At 42.5% G+C, this 24,397-nt stretch overlaps 1 protein-coding gene across 5 annotated transcripts in view; it reads right to left on the reverse strand.

Annotated features, from left to right (window-relative positions):
- Positions 1 to 24,397, reverse strand: part of plppr5b (phospholipid phosphatase related 5b) — a 54,847-nt gene that overhangs the window by 14,621 nt on the left and 15,829 nt on the right. Inside the window, exons 3-6 of one of the 5 annotated variants that reach the window (XM_029147298.3) lie at positions 23,970 to 24,070; positions 23,642 to 23,830; positions 10,549 to 10,681; positions 1,169 to 1,419 (exon numbers count right to left, since the gene is read on the reverse strand). In XM_029147298.3, coding sequence (XP_029003131.1) covers positions 1,169 to 1,419; positions 10,549 to 10,681; positions 23,642 to 23,830; positions 23,970 to 24,070 — 674 coding nt within the window. Of the gene's footprint in view, positions 1 to 1,168; positions 1,420 to 10,548; positions 10,682 to 23,641; positions 24,071 to 24,397 lie in introns of those variants that run through there. The other 4 variants (XM_055508032.1, XM_029147300.2, XM_029147303.3 and 1 more) reach the window with 4 other exon arrangements.

Genomic DNA, 24,397 nt, shown 5'->3' on the forward strand with positions numbered 1-24,397 from the left:
ACATCGTACGCATTAAAAATACTCAGACAAAGCAAGCTTATAGTGTTGTGCATTGTTTGTTTCAACTCTTGAGAAACTCTCTCAGACACTGATATAAATAGATTATATGATAGTTTTGTAACCTATAATCTCAAAGTAAAGTAACTGCCAAAGAAAATAGTTTTGCATTAAAATGAATAAATGCAACATTTATAGACCACTAACAGAAATAAAAAGTATGAACTTGCATAATGTAGCAGTGAAGTTCCATGTAGCATTTCAAACTACTTGCAAATTCTGATGGGCCTCTGTCTTGAGTGCTGAACAATGAAACTATTTCAGAGTTTTGTGTTGGGGATTTTAAAGACTCGGATGCTTTATGACCTCAAGCTTTTACCAGTGTATTTATTCCATTTGTTCCAGAAAAAAGCCGCTCAGCACTGATTATGACCTATAACACTATCACACATTCACCTAAGTGTGAAATCACTTGCAGAACTTAGATCAAGGTCAGGTCGACTTTACCCAACTTCTTTCAATTCACACTTGGATTTTAGCAGATATTGATGGGCCAGAGAGGCACTCGTGCTGAAAATAGGAAGAACCGAGCAGAAAAATAGTGAGCTGTTGTTGCACCTCCCTGCTTTGTCTGTACTGTATATTGGTATTTGCAGCTGTACTGTAGGTCAACAGAACCAAATAAACCAGCTGTTTCAACACCCACCTTGCAACAGCATCTCAGGCTGAATATGATTTGAATAAATTTATCACCCAAAAAATTTAGCAAAGATATATTTGGAAGAAAAAAGCTTTCGGAGTGGAAATTGTTGGTCTGACTTAATACATAACTAAAAGAACGCCCACACATCTTTTTTCCTCAGCTCTCCAGTCATTATCTGACATTCAGCACCTACTGTGTCTGAACCTTTCCCACTTATCATCCAACTTACACACCAAATCCTCATCATCCCTTCTGTGAAAGAAACACTTCAGCATCTCGAGCAGACGGCCAGAGTTAGGTGGCAGTTCCCTCACTTTAAATGCCAGCAGACCCACATCTGAGCAAATCTCCCAAAGAGAAATAACGATATTAAACCTTTTAGTTTCAGCAGACGTCAAGGGAGGAATTATAAAATATATAACTATACACACACTCCAGTGGCCACAGGTAAGCCCACAGTTAACTCACAGCCAGGTAGAGTGCAGCATAGACACTGAGCGCAGCCTCTTTGGACGGGAAGGTTTTGCGAGCCCGCAAGATGTCGTCCTGGTTTCCTGTGCAGGCCTCCTGGTGGCTGATGTAGCGCAGAGCCTGCTGGCAGCCCAGCGCTGTGTAGTTTGGTTTGCAGACGGTCAGGAAGTATGGCGCGAGGTTGCCCGTCACCACCTGGCCTGCGTTGACGAAGATGTCGACGGTGAAGAGGCCAAATGTGTAGACTCCTGTGGAGAAAGAAAGAAATTGATGAAGTCGTTGTTGGGGGAAGTGTCAGGCTACATCATTTTTTTATCTAAAACCCATGAACAATACACAGCAATGCTGAACTAAATTACTAAAAGAATATTTTAAGATCTAAACTTTTGAGAGGTTTGTTTGTGGGTTTCTGTTAAAACACTGTCTTCAACACTGTGAAGACTTGACATTATCAGCCTGATTGCGCCTACTGAATAATCAGCTGCACATCTGGTATTTATTGGCTGTTTTCTGTCACCCGCTGTGAACGACACTTCCTGAAAATGGCTTTTGAGTAAAATCACAAGCTAGGAACTGACACCACTACTATTTGTAGTAGGATGTATTTACTTGTAAATGTGGTTAATATCAGATCGCCTGATTTAATTCAATAAACGGTAGTCAGTAATTACTCTAGGCTTTTTATTAACACACCACTGCAATACGACAGATTTGCTTTGAATGGTGCATTGTTTTAGAACACATTAAGCTTTAAAATGATCTAAAGACAATATGCAGTGGGAGGTTAAGATGGCCATTAGACAGAAAGTAATTAGCTGATTTAATAATAGCTTAGCACACTGATTAATCAACAAAAAAAAGTTATTGTTAGTTGCAGCCCTGATGCCACATCAACAGCAGTTATAGCTGCAGCTGTCCACCTGGAGTAGTCTAATGATAACGTCTGACAACCAGCGACCAGACAAATCCTCAAACTCTGGAAACACACATCATTCCGCACGGCGAAGCTCAAACGCGCAACTGAAGGAGAAAAAGAACCCCGACTCCTCTCTGATTGGAGAGGCGCCGCACTTGATGTGTTTGTTTACCGCTGATGAAGAAGTGGTTAATCAGACACGGGCGAAAGACGCTCTCGGTGTGTTCTCTGTAGTCGTACAGTGAGGCGTAATAAATGCAGCTGCGCTAAATGGCTGCGGTGGCTCATCAGCGACAGGCGTCCACCCCTGACCTCCGCACCACACCTGCCGTCATGTTCACTCTGCAAGGCTCTAAATGCACACGTGCACATGGTCGTCTGACATCCCTTCATGGCGGGTGCCTCCGCCAGCCTCTGGAACAACGGAGAGCGCTCCAACACACCAGCATCGTAGTGGCTGAGTCTTCCTGTCTGCTAATCTCCCTAACCTCCCCAACTGAAAAAAAAGACACATCACGTTGGGACAGTGGCAAAGTGCCTCCCAACACAAAAAAGACAGGACATAAATCATTCAATCAAGCTGCATTTTCAGTGTGAACCAGCTCCTCTGATGCTCGGTCCTGCTCTTCCTCACACCGTGTGGCGCTGCAGAAATGAAGGCCTGCTGCCCGCGCTACGGTCCTCTGCCGTCCATTCACACTCCCTCTAACCAGCACAGACAGGCTTTACATCTCAGTGATTGAAGGACTTAAAAAAAATAATTGCCTCCTTCCTTTGAGGGCCCGGTACCGTGTCACACTAAATTACCAAACTGGAGCTTCCTACGACAGCTCTCTCAGACAACACTGGAAGAGGTGTTCACCATCACACACACACACACACACACACACACACACACACACACACACACACACACACACACACACACACACACACACACACACACACACACACACACACACACACACACACACACACACGCGCGAGGCAACAATAACTGCTTTTCCACTGTCATGTGGCTGGGCCGTCTTGAAAACTAATTCGATCCAGGCTTTGAAGAGCATTTAGCTGGGAGACATTCATTACAGGCAGCAAGGCATCACAGCTGTTGAGCAAGCAACTCTTTGTTCTTCCTTCACAAAAGTAGTTGTTTTAAATGTCATTGTCTCGGGTGCTGCTATACTTTTCCTCTCTTTTTTATCAACCGCACAAAGGAGCAGCGCGAGGCTCCAGATGCTGACAGGTCTGTTTCTTAACACGTATCGGGTCTCGTCAAGCACCGTGCAACTCGCTCGCTGAGAGCAGCTTGTCCCACTTTCAGCCATAGTGTGGTGGAACCTGGAAATGTGGGGGCTGTGTTTTTATGGACTACTTCCAGTCTTTCTCTACCACCCCCCCCAGACTGACTGGCTTAAGTAACCCAGAGTGCGAGAGGACCAACCAACAATTGCTTATTAGGGCATAAATGTATTTCAGTTTGCCCGCTTCAAACAATGTCATGATCGGCTGCAGATCCTGTGTGTAGCCATGCATGTGTATGTGCTCTGGAATCTAAGCGCACATGCATATTGCATGTGTTCATTTGTTGAACAGGTCATTCAGCATAATTACTGTGAGGACGTTTTTGGACATGGTCTCCACAGAGAGCATCAGACTACTGTATCAGACATACATTATTGAGTGTTTAAGGAAGAGTCGGGATAAAGCCGTACACCTACTTCAGTCTGGTGCCAAACTCTCCACACTACTGCAATTTGAAGCACAATTCTATCAAGGCTGCTCAAACTCCCTCTGCACTCGCAAACACTTCAGTACACACAACTCATAGGTAGAGACCACAGAAAAGCAGCTGAGGATGGAACTTGAATATACAGTACAGTATGTAACCAAGCACAATGGCAAAAGACAAGACGCTGTACTGTATATAAAAGTGAATTTATGTGCCAGTAAAATGTATTTAAGGTTGAATTCTACACATGTTCAGTATCCGGAGTACACAGCACTGTCAGTGAAGTCTTAAGATCTGTGGTTGTGGAGAAATGAGAGACTGACATTTAGTGGACAGAATGATCAGATGAAGTGCTTTTCTGGTGTATTTTCAAGGTTTGTACTGTAAAGTTGAATTATAGCAACTGGGATTATGGTCATTTGCAATTTCCTGGGTACTGGTTGAGTCAACATCACACTTTGATTGCACAGATAAATACAGGTTGTAGAAAGAGGCCTCTGACATTCACCGCTCAGCCATCACTCCCGCTGCTTCTAATTCACCTGACTTTTCCACTCTGTTCTGTGATCCACCATCCAGACAAAACAAAAAGCATCAGTCTCAGTACAAGAAAATCTATCTAAGCCCAAGTTATCTGCTGTCAGTCTGGCTAATGGTGAGCTGCCACCCTACATACAGTACTGTATCCTGTGAGAGCTTGGTACTGCATTTATTCTCAAAATTCCATTTTAACACTATAATGAGTTTTCCATTTGGATAAATGATGCAAAATCTTCTGATTTGATGGCGCCACATGAGTGAGTTTAATGATTTAATTTAAGAAATCATAGCAGTTCCATTAGGGTTTACTGAGCTCCCAGACTTCCTGTCATAGCTATTTGAGACTGGAACACAGAGACACCTACTGTACTGCAGTACTGATAACCTGACATCTGTTCTCTGCACCATGCTTCGTGACTGACTGTGTGCATATTAAATAGATCTTCGTTCTGTAGACCGACTCCAGAAGACGACTAAACGAGCAAGAAACAATCATACCCTGCTAACCCTAAACTCCATATAAAAACCTAATAAAAATACCCAGGAGCCAGTGGGTGCAGCGTGAAGGACTGTGAGAAAACAATGTGCAAATGGGTTTGTGGGGAACAAAAAAAGCCATTTTCGAAAAGGAGACACTTGAATGAGAGCTTGAGTGCGGCTGAGGAGAACGGTTAGAAGAGAACAAGCAGACGCTAACTCTGCACCACAAGCTTAGCAGTGCATCAGTCCTTAGGTGTAACTACATTAACATCACCCAGAATTTAGATCAGAAGAGTAGCATTGTAAATGTATATAAAATACGTGAATCTGTGATTATAATATTATTCATATAATGCATTGATATTGCATTTGACTGTAAGTGACTATATAAATAGTGAGTACATAAAAGGAAAAACAAAAGCTTTAGTTAGGAAAAATCACCACCACAAGACACTGATGTGACACACATCACTTTGCTTTAGTTTATCTCAAACGTTTTTAACGTTAGAGTAAAGCTGAACTTAGAGTCAAGACAATGTACAGTGAGAGAATTTGTGCCCTGTAATGGTTTTAAATATTTTTCCTATTGTCTGATGATTTTTTTTTCATCTTTATAGTCCTAGATTACTACAGCATATGGGTGTTTACCGCTGCACCATTAAAATGTACAGTTGGGCCTGCAGATGAGCATCATTACAGCAATTAGCCATCCAGTGTTGATACGATGGACTGCACTGATACCAAAAAAGAAACTGCACAAATGAGCATCATGACATGCACCTCAGTGTTCCCTGCTGCTATTGTAAATTGTTCTGGAAGCCCAGAGCTGTACTTTCTTTATAGCAGTTGGTGTTCGATGTGCTGTAGTACAGTCACCTGTTTGATCAGAGCACAAATATATGCCATTGTTTGAGATAAACTAAAGTCCCATTGGATGATTACACTATGGATAAAATCTGAAGCAGAAAGGCAAGAAATTCAGCAAGAAATATGGTGATAGACATTGAGGAGGCTGGAAGTTTTAATTCTGGGAGACAATCTTTAGAGTTAGTGTTCAAAGAAGACTCCAGTGCAGAGCGACCTTTCAGAGGGAGGTTGAACCAAACTGGAGGAACAAGGAGGGACGTTTCTGTGCTGTCAGGCTGTCGGAGAAGAGCCGTGCTGCATTCAGCAGCCACAAACAAACTTTAACATCAGCAACACTGCGGTCTCTGGAGACGCTGCTCTTACTGGCAGAGGAGTGTGACATAGATTATAAAACGTTAATGCAGAGAGGTAGAGGAGTGTGTGTGTGTGTGTGTGTGTGTGTGTGTGTGTGTGTGTGTGTGTGTGTGTGTGTGTGTGTGTGTGTGTGTGTGTGTGTGTGTGTGTGTGTGAGAGAGAGAGAGAGAGAGTGAGAGAGACGTAGAGGGGAACTCTGTACTTCAGCCAACTGTTGATTGTGGCAGACAGCTCTTTGTAAAATGAGCTGCTGTAACCTGCTCCTATATTTGCACAGGCTGCTGTATGTATTTACAACTTTAGCTCCCATTGACTCATACAATGTATAATCAACATGCTTCGATCCAATTCATCTTCCTAACGCTGTAGTTTTCAATTTCACCTTGTAGTACTTCAAAATTCATCTAAAGGTGTTTACATCGTGGTCCTCTGCTTAGTGATGAATAGAAGTGAGCTAAAGCAGTCTGCTCTGTTGTGTGTCTGTTCCAGCAAGCTGCAGAAAGATGCCGGGCACGTTGAGGACTTGGATGACATGTATGTCCCCTGCTGTTTTCAGTATAATATCAGGGAAAAAAATCTATTTAACGAAGCTCCTAAAGCTAATTGTACAAGAGCGATTTAAAACTGAGAACTAACAGGTTTCTCAATCCCTTTAAAATATTATGTTGTGTGTGCATTTCTACACAACAGACAGAACATGCTGTGCATGAACTTCCTAAATCGAAAGCATTTAAAGGCATGTAGGTAAACATGCGCTGCTAAGTGCAAGCGCCGTGACCCACGGCTGTGTTCCAAATTTACCCTTTCTGACAGCACAGCCCTGTGAGTCATCAGGCGAAGCAAGGAGGGCCACAGAGCTGCGAAGGGAAATGGCTGCTGCGTCACATGATCACCAGCAGCTGGAAAGCACGTGCAAAGCATACACATCCTGATGCACAGGAGCCGAGGACACACACCGAGGAGCGTCTGAAGGCGGCTACACGCACAGTACAGTGAGATGCATTCAGCTTATGCAAGGCAGCCATTGATCAGGCACGTCCATATAGGATTAAACGGTCATGTCTAGTACTCTTCTTTTTTTGTATTTCATCAGTAGTAGTGTCACATCAACACACAGCTGCTTCCCCATCTGTTTGGATGTTATGTGTCATCCTCACTAACAGTCACTCCGCGCAACATGTAATTCACCCTTTGACAAGAAGAAGACAACAACATTATTCATTTTTTATCATTGTCAAAAACTGTTTTCAAAGCAAACTAGGCAGGACCCGGGTGCTAGTCACAGTGTTTTACAGCAACTCGTCCCAATTCCTTTAAATATTACAGTAGGCCCCATTGGACAAGACATGACCCAGAAATAATCAATCACATACGTAACAGTATGTATTCACTACATGTGCTATTAGGCATTCAAATCACTGAGTAAACAAAAGGAAAGGGTTAATGTTTTTTACAGCATCACTCTGATCAAGAGCAGCGGCACTATTCAGCCCAGGGAGAAACTAAATGTCAGAATGTCACCACCATAGTGTTTGATATTTGAGTCTTCTGGTGATGCTGTGGAAAACTGGAGCTGCGGCTGGGCCTGGGGGCCTTTTCACTTCGCTGTGTTTACAGGTCTATGAGCAAAATAGTACTCTGGGGTCTGTGCTTTTGATCGGTGACATGGAACACGTTGCAGAAGTTGTCAAACCGAGCGAGAGAGAAGCCGTGACACATACTCTGAGCCATTTCGCTGTGGCAGCATAAGGTGTTGTTTCATCGAGGGCGGTGTGAGCTGACCTCAACCATGACTAATTGCTGAAAAGATGAGGCCACTTCATTTTGACTTTTCTTACGATATATATATATATTTTTTTTCTATCAATTTTCATTTGCACGAACCCAAACCACAGCTCCAGTGCTGCTCTCCCAGCAGGTGCTGGTATCCCCCCCGCGGAGCAGGCCAGTTACAGTGTTTCTATCCCGGCCTCCAGCTCTAAAACCTCTGAACTAATGCCCCACACACACACACAAATCCTTAAATCCATAAGTCAAAACAATTCAGGGCGCTTGGCTCTGAGCCCCGCGCGGAGACGGTGGAGCAACACCCATGCGGCTCAGCGGAGCACAGAAACCTGCCGCAGCCGCGTCTCTGGCTGGATTTATTCATGTGCGCTCCCCTCACTGGGCCAACAAGCCTGCCAACAGTAGTTATCAATAGCCATGGATCAGGAGCAACATAAAACACACAGGCAGAAACCTTGTGTGTAATTGGATTTCCAGATTGTGTATGTTAAATAGCGCTCTGTAATTTGGGATAACTGCTGTATCTAATGCTGTTGTAAAGAGGCACTGACAGCTCACCACAGACCCATTAGCTGACGCTGGTAAAGGGAAGCAAATGCTGCACCTCTCGCACAGTTTGCTTCAGTGAGCTGCAAGCATTTAGTAAAAGGGCAAAGGCACTTCACTGCAATAACATTAAAAAGACAACTGTCTACAGCTCTTAAGCTCTGCACAGGAGTCGCAAGCCTCTGCGAAAGTAAACGCCACAGATGGGAAATACTATAATTGGCATGAACGAAAAATTTAGAATCAAAGTTACTATGTTTCAGTTTATTTCAGGATGTTATAATAACTAATAGTTTAGATCCACGGCATCAGTTGTGTAAGCTCACTTTTACATGCGGTTGTACGAGCGCTTTGTGATTGAGGGATGAGCACAGACACCTTTCAAAGAAACATCGCTTTGTTACTGTAAGAGTTTCAGTCGCTGCCTGGTGCCAACGACAGGGTTTAAGGTAGGAAGGTATCCTGGGATAACCCCGACGGGGAAATACCATTTGTATTCCAGAAATGAGTGTGACACAGCTATGATAGCTCTACAGTCAGTGAGAGACATCAAACCTCAGGGATAATCACAGAAGCATCTTGAAGTCCAATTTATTTTCATTCAGCCAGATTAGATTTGCTTTAATGATTGTTTCCTACAGCAGTAACTGTCTTCCTCAAAGCACCGCAGCCGCACAGAATAACGCGGCCAAAGCCATCTACTGTACTGCACGACGCTTCCTCAGCTCTGCAGACAAAAAGAATCGCCACTAAAAGTGACATCAATTAACACTAAGGCGTAATCCTCATTCAGACACATTGCGGCACTCTACCAGCGTATAATACTTGATAAGCAATTCCAGTGAATCCCTTAGAGATGAAAGAAGCTTGAGCCTGAAATGAGAGGCCTGTTAACATTAACGAGCTGTGTGAATGACATGCTGGATGTGTAAATGCGGGGGTAAAGCCAGGCCACCAAGTGGATTCCCCCTTAGGGATCTAGGTAATAATCCTCTTCTGCAGCTTTATCTCCTGTTCTCATTTACGCGTGTGATAGAGCGAGGAGAGGCCAGCGTGTGACAGACGGAGACTCTGAGTGCGTGTGCCTATTGCCATGATATCTGTAATGATGTATGTGTGCTTACAGGTCTGTGTGCGCCTCTAATGTCAATGCCAGTAGTAGGATGTGAAAGGAATAGACAAATACACACTCAGGCAGTCTGATAACACAGATATAGTATTTAAATGGCTTTGTGTGTGCGTGTGCTTGACTGTGGTCATGAATAGGAGTACCTTCACCAGAGCCTCTCACCTGCACATAATAACTTATTTTAACCTCATGGATATCTGTGCATGTGTAGGTGTGCACTCGTGAGATTTAATTATTGGAATAAAAGATGAGGAAAACGATTTCTATGGCCTGGAGTTGCTGTACTCCTACAGGAAAGCAGGCTTCGTTCACAAAAAGCAAACCCACAAGTAAAGGATTTGTCAGATTTTAGCGTCCATTTGTCTGCATCAGTGTCGTAAGGGGACCCGCAAAAGCTTAGGACCGTGCCGCATTATGGAGCTTAACTGTGACAGTGAAAACACTCCGTGATTAAATAAGTGGCGTGAAGAGAATGTGACGCACGAGACGACTGGCTAATGTGCCGAGTTCTCTTAAATTCCACTTATGTGCTACTGAGAAACTAATGCTGGCACAAATGCCTCTCCAAGCCCCCAGTGTCACAGGTGGCACCGAGGTGATGCTTCACTTCTACAGTAAGTAAAGGTTGACAAGCCACTTTCATTCGAGATTTCTTGAAAAAGTATTAAAAAAACACTAAAAAGGGCACTGGAGGCCTTTATGAGCATCTTGGTGGAAATCTTTGCTCAGAATTTATTACAGATCTCTGTAATGCTGCTGGTGTCGAGCTGCATATCCACTCAAAGTAACCAGAAATGGGTTCAGTAGTCTCCATGACAACTAAGCCAATTCCATTCAGTGAGATCATGAGATACAAAAACAGCTCGACAACAGGCAGGTGAGGCCACGAATAAGCTTGAACCGAGTCTGTGTGTCAGGACTGTGGGAGGAAACGTGTCTGGAAAACTGAACCCACTTGTTTTGAATGGGCTCCTGTGCCGACCCCTCAGAAACCTCTGCAGTTTGTAGTCATTTAAAATGAGACTTACCAAGGAAGCGGAAAGTCCTGCGCACCAGCGGGTTGAGGTAACAGCAGTCCCCGGTGGCCACCGTCTTCTCTGAGCGGTCGAACTCTTTGGATGTGTACTGGACCAGGAACAGCACGGTCTCCGTTATTGTAATCTGCCAGAGAGAAAGACCACAGGCCCACAGTGAGCAAGAGGAACTTTGATCAACCGAGTGACAGTGCGTTTGTGAGTCAGAGCCGCCGTTGTTGGCAACTTCATTTTCTCAAATGTGCCACACAGCCGCAAGCTTGTGTGCGAGTTTTCTTGCTGGGCTCCATCTGTACAGACACAGGTGTGGAAAGCATGGGAGCATATGGAAGAAAGGAAGTCAGCAGTGTGCGTGTGTGTGTGTGTGTGTGTGTGTGTGTGTGTGTGTGTGTGTGTGTGTGTGTGTGTGTGTGTGTGTGTGTGTGGGCTGTTTTTTATGACATATACTAACAAAAGTACCTGCTATCAATCCCCCGAGGGCCATTCCTGCTGGACACCTGCACATATACTGTATAACATGCTGATAATACAGGCTTTTCGATGCCTTGTCCAGTGTGTGTCTATGGCCACTGAAACCGTGACGCTGTGGTAAGTATGCTGCCAACTACAACACAAGGCACGTGCTTTTAGCTTCCTTCCAGCACCTTCCAGATACAGTAGATTAAAGTAGGAGCTCCCGATGCACATTAATGTTGTATATTCATTCAAGATTGTGTACTAGTAATATTTGAAAAAAAAAATCATAATATGCTTGGTGGGAATTTTCTGACCAGCGCAAACATTTCAGATGGTTTTCTTCAATGTTTAATGTGCTGGCTTATGTCTGGGGGCCTGCTGATCAGTTCTGCCAGAAGCAACGGGATGCACCAGATTCACGCAGCCCCTCGAGCAACAATCAAGCACATTTACAATCTAGAATATCACATTCAAGAAAAGCAGCAGGATCATATTGTGATTTTTATGACTTGTAAAGACCTTCAACTCTCTTTTATGATGCAAAATAAGGCAAACGGAATTTACTGACAGCCAGGATCTTTTAATTTATTTAAATGTGAAACAGTCCAACCAAACAGACAATGCTTTAATTTTGGCAGGAACGGTCATGTCCTCTGTATTTATCCCTCATTCTTTGGCTGCGGCACCTTTGAATGTTACATTTGTCAAATTGTATCTGACAGTATATTTACAACACAACTTGATTAAAATCATTCGCTCCAGAATCATTTTGTTTAGATTTGTCTCTTTCTATGTTGCCAATATCCGTCCAATGTCAATATGTGACAGCTGCCGCACTTTGCTGCCAACAGCTTCACAGATTGCCAACCACTCACACTGCAGCCATTTGCGACCTCGGACATTATGGCAACCACCAGTTCAGCATCTACTGCAACACTAGTGGCTCCAAGATCAAAATTGCGCTGTGTTACCAGAGCGTCTCCTGTTTAAACCGTAAACATGCTGGCTCTGGGGGTTAACACCTACTGGAGCTGGACACCCAGTCATCACAGCAACTGGCTGTAACAATACATAGTTCCATGAACACCCCAGTCACGTCTCATGTCTGCCATGATAAATACATGAAGACTGGGTCCTTAAAGCATCTGAGCAGTTGTAACCCATTTGGAAAGATTTTTCTTTTTATGTTCAACCAACAGCAGCACAGATGCATAACCATAATGTCATCAATATCAAAAAATCAATACATCACAATACGCACTACTGTTACTGTCCCTTTTAAAATGTGCGGTGATAATACAAAAAAACACACCACCACACATTATACTGTATTTAAGCCCATGAAATTCAACCACTGCCTGTCCGAAATCCTTTGCATCAACACAGTTTTCCAAACAGCATCACAAAAATAATAATAAGGTCATATTTAAGTGGATAGATATTTTCTGTCAAAGAAGACTTTTTATTTTGGTGATGCTAGAAAGTTACCAGTACCTCTCAAATACAGACTTACAGTAGCTGGTAAGTAAAGGATCAGAAGGGAATAAACATGTGGTAAAAAATTCAGCATCATCGCTTCCCATCACTGCCTCGGCACCTCCCATTGAACGCTCCAGGGCCAACCACAGGGAGAGAGGTTCTGCTGACTGCTCATGTCTATAAGTGAGAACATCCTATAATTTACTGATGAATACAAAGGGGTCACGAACAAAGACTTACATTATAGAAGAACTGTGCCCACACCCCTGTGCGAAAAAGTCGTGAGTTCAAACTGAAACCAAACAGCTGAGTGGTGGGCTGGAGTCTATCCACTGACAGCAGATCAAATCCATCAGATGGTAACAGATAAAAGCTATTGGCACGTCAGGAGCTAAGATAAATGCAGATTAAAGTGACATTTCTGCAGTTACTGTAAAGTGTAGGCAAGATGACATTCTGCGTGGGAGGACATGCTTGTCAACATTCTGATGAATAAATTGTGTATGAATTGTGGAAAATGTTTAACAAAAAAAGAAAAAAAAGAGCCAAGCCTCTCTAAAATGTGGTCTTTGTCTGAGGATGTTCTGAGAGAATATGAGATGCAACACAGTCTGCTAAAGTTATTGTTTCCACAAGTAAAGACAAGCCAAAAACACATTAGTACTCAATTAAATGTAAACGGGACAAACTCCTAATGCATCAGTCAACTGAGTCTAATAATAAACACAGCGCTTCACTAATCCTTTCAGATTTCAGAAGGATAATAATAACGGTCTAGAATTAGAAGGCCTAAATGTGATTTATATTCATGGGAGCAGTGGGGAAAGGCAGCCACTATGATTGGCTCAGCAAGCGGCTGCATCTAAAAAAGAAAGGCCTGCTACTGTAGGTGCTGGAAGTAGAAACTCATTTTGAGTTGCCATTGGAAACCTGCATGTGGAACTGCACATTTACTCATCACATTGCAGCAGGAGAGGATTTATCAAGCCTTGGAAGAGGCGGCATGGTATAATTGCAGTGTGTGTAGCTACTGTAACCTCTATGTTGTGCCAGCAAGGCGTTTCCTGACCCTCGTACAGTAGATGACCAGACTGCAGGGTGTGACGGGCACAAGCCTCTTCTGCATGACGGCCAAGAGTGGCCTGAGGGACTAGACTCTACCTTAAATGCTCAACCCTTGGTTCTAGTTTTATGATATACTGTACTGTATATGCCTGTAGTTGGAGTACACACATTATCTGCAACACGTTACGCTAAGTGCACCATAAGTGCCAAAATTGTTGCTCAGTACTTTATTTTACAGAAGCATGTGCTGATGAGGCATCGAGCTCGTTAGGGCGCCTGAAATGCTAACAGCTTCAAACGATAAACCCACGAGGTCACTTTGAAAAAATGAAAAGTAGCAGTGCCCAAAGTAGCAGCGGCATCATTCATATGCAACTGTCCAACATCAAATTCCCAGAGGGATCAACAAAAATAAATGAATCAGTCTAAAATAAGCCACAGAGTTTAAAAGGGATCAGCAGAGAGCCATAAACATTTTCATATGTTTCTCCTCTTCTCTTCTATTTCTACTTGCTGTGATTTCCATCAGTAAGCATCTGCTGCCAACCTGACCAACACACATTCTGCACTCTGGGAGGACCATTTCATCCTTTATCACATGTCTTGTAGACCTGGAGATTTGGGAGTAAAGTACTGTGAAGAAAATGTCTAAGGGCAATTATCAATCTGTAGACTGTATGATTTCAGTCAGTTTTACAGAGTATAACATTAATTGGGCCCATGACTCTAGGCAGTAGCATATGTAACGTGGTTTTTCAAATTTAAAAAAAGTCAACATTTCTCAACATCTCTTCTGTTAGTGCATTAGTCAGGAGAAATACAGAAGAAGAAGAGGGAAGAACATTAAGTAAAAATCTTTTCAGTTACAGTAGATTACGCGTTTGCTGTCTGATAATGTTGCAATCAAATGTTGCATTAAAATGTCTTTTTGTGGTCCGGCAAAACATCCACATATGCAGAAAATCAATAAAGCAAAAACCGCATCAGTTATACACACACACACACACACACACACACACACACACACACACACACACACACACACACACACACACACACACACACACACACAGTAGTGTCCCACCAGGAAAACAATATAATATTACATTATACTGGAAAATATTAATGCCATGTACTGTAAATTCTGATTCTGAACAGTTGCACAGATCTAAAATTAAACATTTCTCAACTTTCTACTAGACAGCAGCAAAGCTCCTGTTGACTCCATAGTAATCTGCAGATCAACAAGCAATATACTCTATGTATTATGTGCCAGGTGAGTATATAAAATAAATTCTATGACTGTGTAAAAAACCATGAAGCTAACTCAAGTAAGTAACAAGCTGACGTAAGGTACAGCCAAGAACTGCTGATCATCATTCAATCACTAGGTTGTGCAGTCATCTATAAAAGCAGAGATTTTTGGAGTTTGCTCGTCTGGATCAATGGCTTTAGATAAGCAAACAGTGGTGCACATCAGTCTGCAAAAGGTTACAGAATAATTTCCAAACAATCTGGCGCTGAAAGTTGCAACTCTTCTCAGGAAGGTCAAAGCATGCAACCAGTTACATCTTCATTTACAGGCCTCAATGAGCATGTTACTGTTAAGTCTATGACGATCACAGGACTGAACTTGAATTGAATGGACTGACAGGAGAAACCAAGGGATTTGGATCTGAACAAACCACAAGACCTCTAGAAACAACGCTGAACATCTACAGTAGCATCACGTTGGGCAAAAAATAAACGCAGGGGCTGGTGATGCAAGTGTGCTTTGCAACCACAGACCTGGGCACCTTGTGTTAAAAATGCCTTAAAAGCTAAATTGGGTCATGCAACAGGAAGACGTTTTAAGCAAATAATATGTTGTTGATGCTGGAGTTATTTTGGTCAATCTAATTTTCACTTTTGCTCATCATATTTAACACAGCTGCTGACATAGTAAACACTTGCTCTGAAATCCATGTGATTTTTGCAAGACAGACATTTGCAACAAGCACTAGAGGCCTCGTTATTGGCAACTGAAGGTGTGAAAACCCAGCACGGCTGTAAACAATCTGGGAACAAGACGCATGTGGAAATCAGGTATTAACAGGGCTGTACATCCAGAGTTTCACACCAGATCCCTGAGTCTCCTCAGAGTCTCATCAGTGTGCTGGAGTAACGATGGCGTGGCAGGGTGCTTTATCACCCACCACTCACTCTACCTGCTCTCTGCACAGTGGAAATGGATTTGATCGCCTCACACACGCCGAACAAGACATTAGCAAAAATATATATGTTACAGTCTTCAGACTCAAATCTATTTTTTCAAACAAATCCTTTTTAACATTTGAACACGGTTCTGCTATTATATAAAGGTTGTGCCTTGACATATTACATTAGCAAACGACGGCAGTGCTCAAATGATATGTGGCAGGTGCAGGAGGAGTAGTTCCTCTGTCAGAGAAAGAGGAAGAATTGCCCTTGGGTCTTTAATATGAGACAGTGCTGACTAATTAAAAAAGGAAATTCAGATAAATAATAATCTTAATAGCACTGATTTAATTCTCAATTGAAGGTCAATTGTTTTTAATAAGGAACTGATTATACAAGTTCAACAGTTTACACTTTACCATTACCTACATTACTATTGATTGTGTGTACCAGTGCTAGTCTCACAAGCGTATTGGTGATGTTATTGAGAACATCAAGGAGTGGCTGAAGGGCTGCCTGATTTTTCAAACAGCCTGAGCAGCACTGTGACAGCCGCAGGCCATTTGTCCCACTTTTTCATCAGCTATAACACAATCTGACAGGGCCCCAGTGACAATGTGCTGCTTGTTTAGTCCCTTAACTACCTCCCTGCCCTCTCTCGCTCTCTGTGTCTCTGTCTCCCTCGCTGTAGAGTGACTCCCCGCTGGCTAAGTCAAGCTGACAGGGCCAGGGTGACCTGCGCTGCTTATTTACTCAACTGTTTCACTAGTCAGGACTGGACTCGTCCCTCTCTCCACTCTCTCTCCCTTGGACTCTGATTTTCACACCAGTTTTTGCCATTATCCACATCGGGAGGCTGATCTATCTTCATGAGCACTGCAAGGCGAAGTGCAGCCAACAGGAAAAGCCATTGGCATTGAACCAATATTTGGCCAGAGCATCGCAGGACTGTATTTGTGCCTCTAGACACAGTTTTCACAATAAAGCTCAATGTCTCAATACATCTCCATTTGTAAGCTAATTGGGCTTGCAGTGGCAACAAGTTTAAACAGGAGTGAGTGAGGGCGAGGAGCCTGACATGCGAACAATAAAACGGCTGGAAGGAGACTCCAGAGACAAAGAGGGAACAGAGTTTTCATTTTTAGCCGCTGATGCATGAATTGAGCCTGCAGCTTCTGTAGTCCGCGGTGATAGATGGATGTCATTTTTCAAAAAAAAGCTGTAAAAGCTGTAACCATTGCTCCTAAATCAAGCAGGAATGGCTTCTAGGAAACGGAGCCAACCCAGAAGTGCCCTAAAATGCAGCTCATCAAATGCCTGAGATGCAGAGCAAATGGGGGAAATATCAGATCAAACCAAAGCTAATGGTAGAAGATCAACCATGTGTGGCAGCGGATGATGACTGACCTTTTATCAGGGTCTTAGGTCCACGCCACATATGGGCTGACTGTTCTGACACGTCACTAACTGAAGCAAACAGGAAATCAGTCTCTAATAATCACCCCTGCTACAGTATATTACAATCTGTGGACTTCTCAGAGAGGTTCACTAGGCTTTTACAAATGAGTACTCCCTTTTTTATTATTATTATTATGCAGAGAGTGAGTTGTGCACACCTCTGTTGGCTTGAAGCAATGCTTCAAATACCCTTGCAAATCTAGGTTGTCTGACATTGGACGATCAGGGAATTTGATCAAAAACTACACCCATGGGCTGGCAGGACACGCCAACAGGAGCGTATCATAACCAGTGTTCAGGTATTAGTCGTCCAGCACCCAAAGCCAACATTCAAATACTTGAATTGAAAAAAAAACTGTACAGTAGGCTGCATTCATCATCAATACTGTGATAGCAAGCAAATTATGCTGTCCAATGAAAACCCAACAGGAGGAGAATTCTTTTGCTACAAGCTTCAGACTGTAACAAACTCCACTCCTGCATGACTCAAGGTTTAAAAACACATCAGCGCAATATCTGAATTTACAACTAATACTGTTTTAAGAAGGCCAAAACTGAAGTTTAATAAAAGATAATAAAAGCACATTTATGTTCTTCTTAACTGTATGTAGCGTCTCCTTTTAGCTTCCACTGCGTTTAACCTTGTCTTTTTGGCAGAGCTACAGGGAGACACTATTAAACTGATAAATATAATGTTTCACTGGCTGCAGTAGGAAGCAGCAGTATGAGTAAGTAATGTGAGGTTGTCCACAGACACAAAAGGTCGGGTCGGTTGAATGGCTCAGTCGTACATCACATGCTGTTAACGTCTGACTCTTAACAATGTTGTTTCCAACCATGAGTCAGTGTTTGAAAGCCACGCCATGATCACATCAGTCGGCCTATTAAGAACTTCATGGAATATTAATTTGAACCCAAGTCATGATGGCTTGAAAAGCCTATCCGAGATGTTTGTGTGCTACATCTAACCGAACATTAACTCTTCAGGTGTTTCGGTCATACAGGTCAAGGCTTCATCTTGAGGTTTATGAACAAGTTCTTGGCTCTTGAAGATTCCTAACCTTTGCACCAGCTCCCCAGGCGCCTTGTATGGCAGCCCACTGCCCCCCCAGGGGATGGGTTAAATGAAGAAGACCAATTTTGTTGTTACATTGTATGTGATAATGACCAATAAAGGCTTTCATCTTAGTAGCTGTCATTTTTAAAGACAGTCAGCACGAGCTGATTTCTTTCACTTGCAGATTAAACAGATTTTACACCATCTTCCTTGTAATGAAGTGAGTAATATTATTAACAGCCCAGTTAATATGATCTGCTGTAAGAAGTAAATGCATAATCCATGAAGATTTCCAAATCAGTAACTCAAAATGGAGAAAGTTGTGAACAGTTTGTTCACTGGCACAATAAAGCATAGTCCATCTATTAGGTAACAGCTATTACAGCTTCAGTTCAGACCTACATCTGAGGATTGGATTGGTTGCACCTCGTTTCACTAAAATGTGAGTCAGTCTCTTCTTTACTCTGGTCTGTCTCACCTTTGCCTGTCTATTTATACAGCACTGCGTACTGTAATTTTCATCATGTTCCTCAATGACCTTAAAGACTTAGTCACAACATAACCTGTCTCACATGGGCTTTTAGCTCTTGTGTATTGCAGTGCGTGTGGGTGCAGAAGTCAGAGAATCTCCCTCTGCTACTAAAGATTGTTTCTGTCTGGTTGGCTTTTTGTAGGAATTTCAAGTCTTACATTTTTGTTCACATATCTTTTCAAGGAAAAACACAAAAAAGTAACAAATTGAAAATATAAAACATTATACAGTAGTCGCCAATTATCATTTGTAACCTCCCTTTAACATGAACGTCATTATGTTTCTGTACAGTAAGTGGACATCATAGAGACTGGGTTAGCATTAGTTAAAGTCTGTTTCTGGCCTGTCACTGGATTCACCGTTGCTACTGACTGTCTCTTATCACCTCCTACTGTATGTATCTGCTCACACAAACAGTTCTTGTCTGAGGCCCTTTGTAATATAGTTGAGTATTTATTCAGTGATGCCATGTCACACAGTTTTAAGATGGCTTTTCTTCTCAGTGGATGGATGCTGCAGGCTGAGGCTCTCTGCCAAACCCAGATGCACATGCATCCTGGCACTTTCATTCTTGGAAAGAAAACGGTTTACTGAGAACAGCGGGCGCTTGTCTACTGTAACTCACTGTAATGTTTGTTTGAGCGGTGCTGAAAAAGGATATGGATGCAATGTTGTCTTCCACAATGCTCGAACAACTGCATAATAATTAGAGATTGGTGGATCTGTTTGTGTGCTTTGGCATTGTTGATCTAATATTTCCAGGAAGCAGCTGTTAGGAACACTGGCATGCATCATGAGGTTTGCAAAAATAACCTCAGACCAGCAGGTTATACATAGCATAGAGGCTGTATACTGTACAGGCAGTGATGAGTCAGACATACAGTACTGTATTAGACTAAACTATACCAAATGTGGAACATATTGCCAACACTAAACGTATAGTTGAAGTTTATTTATCTATATTTCCCAAATGAGGTGGAAATTTGCTTAAATCTATACAACCAAACTGCTCAAGCTACTACAGTTAGTAGCACACAATATAGTGTATTACCTTGCTTCCATGTACCCAACTATTTGCCTGTGCCTTCCATTCTCTTAAACTAGTCTAGCATTCATTCAAAAACAATACAAAAATGTAATCCTGGTTTTAGTTTGGTTCCATATGAATGTCAGAAACAGGTGAAGTAGAACACATGCACTGTTCTGTGCTGGGAAAGCCACTGGTAAAGCGGAATATTGCACGGGTCAGGTCTCCTCTTAGCCCCGGGGAGCATACGTAAACCAGAAACAGTTACTGTGCCAGAAAAACGTGAGAATTCAAAATAAATCTGTTGAGAGTGAAGCTTCTTAGCTGAGTGACAGGATTCAGTTGCATAAGCAGAGACGTGCAGAGAAAAATTGAAGGCTGACGGTTGATAATCGTGTATGCACTGTGAAAATTCTCTGCTCCTCATAACCTCTCGACTCCGTTTTACACTAACAACACCTGTCTGCTTTCAGCCGTATCTGTGGTAATCACAGTGCTGGGCTTGTTTTGCTAGGCAGCAGAACCTGGGAAATCATCAATGAATAAACTAACTAAAACTAATCAAACTCTCCGTCTGAGCTCAACGGCAGCTCTGAGGCGTCCAACTGGCCGACAGCTCTTCTTTGGTCTTTGTGTGAATCGCTGATCAACAAGTGCTATCACAGTTTTCCAGTTTGTGTTCCTTGTGTGCAGATAGACACATGGCCTCATTGGAAAGCAGTCCAGTGACACCTGTTGACAGTGAGTCAAATTCTTACTAAAAAAGAACAGTGTACGACACCCAGATTCATTGATGCTACCAAAATATGTGAACCACAGAAAAAGAAACAACTGTGTTTCTTCCACATTATTTTAACATGTACAGTATATGTATTCTCTACAGTAACTGTGGAGGAATGAAGAGTAGGGGCTGTGAAGGACACGCAACAATGGCCTCAGGCTGGTACTTTGCAGCGCTCGCATTCCCCTTTTTATCTGTTGTATCCAGACCTTACTATCATTATTATTACTGTCAGCATACTACACATTAGAATGCATGTTACATACATGTAGCTCCAAAAACATTATCCTTCCTGCTGCCAATAAATTCTAAACAGCAAGGAAGTGAGTTACTGACATCACATTTAACATCACAGTTAAAGCACAGCAATGTAGAAGTGTAAATGTATGTTTGACTTCATTTAAAATAGATCGGAGATCATTCAACAATTTCTGAATGCGGATAATACAATGACCCAGCAATGTGAACTTTCTGTCACGGCCCCCAAGTGCTAATACAAGGCCAGTAAGGGCCAAAAGGGTTAGCTCCAAATTACTCTCTGTTCTGTGCTCATTCTCAAAGTAAAAAGAGGGGGATCTCATTCATTGATCAGCAATTACATCAGTCCTAATTCTGTACTGGAACGTGCAGGATAGTGAGTGCGTGTTCCTCTTAATCATTACATCACAGCTGCTTGGTAAGCTACTCTACTGATGGTTTTAACCGCTAGTGAGATTTAGCTCATTTATCACTTTAAAATAAAAAATTAATCATCAATCTTCTATCAAAGTACTGTAGAAAACAGAATCCTGGCTCATCTTATCTAGTAGCCTGACACCCAGTCTCCCACTTTTTTAAGGTAAATTAAGTAGCTTGTGTGTTACAGCTACATTTGAAATGCATGGAACTGCAAAGAACTGCAATTCCATTACTCCTAAATTATGCAAAATGTTGTCTGTGCAGTGGTAAAATTTCTCAGTTTCACTCTGCAATAGGTGGTTTACATTTATGAAGAATCTCTTTATATATAAATGTTTAATATATCAACAATAGGAAGAATTTATTTTCAGTACGGAGACTAAAACGTTGTCTGTACTGTACTATATCTAATAGTCCACACATGTGTGTGTTGCACTACCGCTACACTGCAAGCTGGGAATGAATGAGAATACCCTAACTTAATTATATGAAGAAGTAGTATGAAGGGTAATTAAGACTGTGAATCACTGCGAATGAGAAGCTGAAGAGATAAAGGGAAACCTGCTATGTGCTGCCAAATCTGGGTGTTCACTACTCCCAGTGATTTTAGCTCAGTGAGTGCATGGCAGGCAGAGGTGCAGCTAAAATAAACATCCTATAAACTACAGACTATAGCATGCCTGGGTAGGGTCACTGTGCACAAATGCTCAGCGTGCGCTCTCAGCATCAGACCAGCCACTGCAGCACCAATCACTGCACTTAGCATTCAAGGTGCACTGCGCTCCTGTTGTCTGCATTTTAGAAGTTCATTGCACACCATCAGCTTGTAATTGGCAGCGCTAATGAAAGCACATTGAAAAATAATTTCAGCTTTAATTAGTCTAGAGCCGTGCAGCTTTTAGGGTGAAGTACAGTAAGCAGTCCACATTAAATCTGATCCTGTGATTTGGTTATTATCATAAGAGTTAGTGATCGGGCACAAATCAGCAGTAAGGAATCTGCAGAAAAAATCTGTGTTTAAAGACAAATCATTTCATTCTAGGCATGTAATGCCGACACTATGCGATGACAACCTGCTGACTAGTAACCCCTCAGATTGACAAAATAAGAAAAGACATCCTGTCATTGCTCCAGCGTCAAGAAAGAAGATCAATACATTTATACTGGAAGATTTCACATTTGATCTTTTTGGCTGAGTTCAAATACAGAAACATTATGCCGTTTTACATTTGAGAGTGAGTCTCATCCAAACATATGACGTGATCTACAACAATAAAATGTGTTTAAAGCTGCACTAATCTATATTTAACAATGCGAATGATGTAACCTACGCCAGTAAGCCCCTTCTGCAGTAACTTTAGACTCTCATTAATTGGTACCAGACACAGTAAGCGGTGGTTTTCAGTAAAAAACCTCTGGTAAAGCAACTGTACACTATCTGCTCAGCACCAAACAGCAGATGTCAACCGACAACAAAATTAGAGAGAGCAGCTGGTGAATAACAGTGGAGCATTAATAGCTAAGAAGCTGTTTCTCTTTTAGGATTTGGAGGAAACCAAAATCAGAGCTAAAAGGAGCGTGACATCAGCATGTGTTCATGTCTGTGTTGTGTGTTAAAACATTCACTATTATCAATATCACCACCATCAGGTGACTTCAAACCTCCAAAAACTGTACAGTATATGCTCACAGCTTCTTAAACTGCCCTCTGGTGGCCATACATTTTGTATTGCAACTTAAAAAAATGGCTAATGACTTAATTGTCTTGTCAATAGAGATCAAGCGGAAACCTTCAAATTTAGTCAACTCCTATACTTTGATATAAAATCATAAAGCGGCAAATTAGTGCTGAATTATGTGAACGTAACATTCCTTGGCCATGGTCTAATAATTTACAGTACCAGACTGAAGTTTTAAATGTAAACTAATGCACTGAATTATGAAAGAACAGTCCTGTTTTTAGCACATTTTACATTGGATCTTTTCAGTATCAGCTATTCAATCACTATAACTTTAAATGCATCAATTTTATTTGTTTTATTGTCAGGCCAATGTCTTGGAAACAATAATGACATTTATAATGATCATAATTTAAGTTTGGTCAGCAAAACTTTGATGTTTAGCCATTTGAAGGTGCTCTGACTAATAAACCAACATTTTGTGCTCCAGTAATCATTATATAAAGGGCTAACAGTCTAGAGAGGAAGCAAAAAGCAGATACATTTATCACATACTTGAAAGCAATATCTAGAAATAAAGAATTGATGAGTCTGAGTGTTTAGCGACCTAGAGTGTGTTTAATAATTGACTTAACTGGAGGTGTAGCGGGTGAAGTTTGCTGATGAAGCGTGCACTCACCAGTAGCGTGGGCAGCCCGGCCACCACGGCGTAGAGCAGGACAGGCGGGACGGCGCTGCTGTCCTCCGGTCCCAGGTAGGGTTTGGTATAGGCGGTGTCATAGCAGAAGAAGCCCTGCACGTGCACGCTGAAGGTGTCGGTGTACTCGAAGTAGTAGGCCAGCATGACGGTCCCGGCCATGATCACCAGCTGGAAGTACAGCATGATGCAGACGGAGAGCGGTAGACATTTAATTAGAATGAAGCCTATTCACCCTTCTGTCCCTCTCCCTCTCTTGCTCTCCTATCCAGCCTCCTCCTTCTCCCCGGCGGTACCGACTCCCACTGACCGGCTCATGACGGCTGAGCTGCACATGAGGAGCCGCTCCACAGTTGCGGTAGAGGCTCACTCGACCTGCCTTTCGCTGCTCTCTGCAACTGCAACTACAGACTGCGTGAGTGTTGGCAAGAGGGAGCGAGAGAGAGAGAGAGAGAGAGAGAGAGAGAGAGAGAGAGAGAGAGAGGGTGTGTAAGCGTGTGAGAGATGAGGAGGCTTGGCCAACCCCCCTTCCAATGTCTGTGTGTGAGTGAGCGAGACAGATTAGAAAGACATGTAAGCAAATCCCCCCAACTGTCTCTACCCCCTCCGCATGTATGTATGTGCGTGAAGTGGACATGCGTTGCCATGTTTAATCAATTTAGGAGAAGCCAAGAGGAATGCAAGGGGAGAAAAAGCACGTAGAGATGGAGAGAGGGGGATGGATGTCATACGTGTCTC

This window comes from Betta splendens, chromosome 4, assembly GCF_900634795.4.
Source record: "Betta splendens chromosome 4, fBetSpl5.4, whole genome shotgun sequence".
In the NCBI taxonomy this organism is placed as follows: Eukaryota; Metazoa; Chordata; class Actinopteri; order Anabantiformes; family Osphronemidae; genus Betta; species Betta splendens.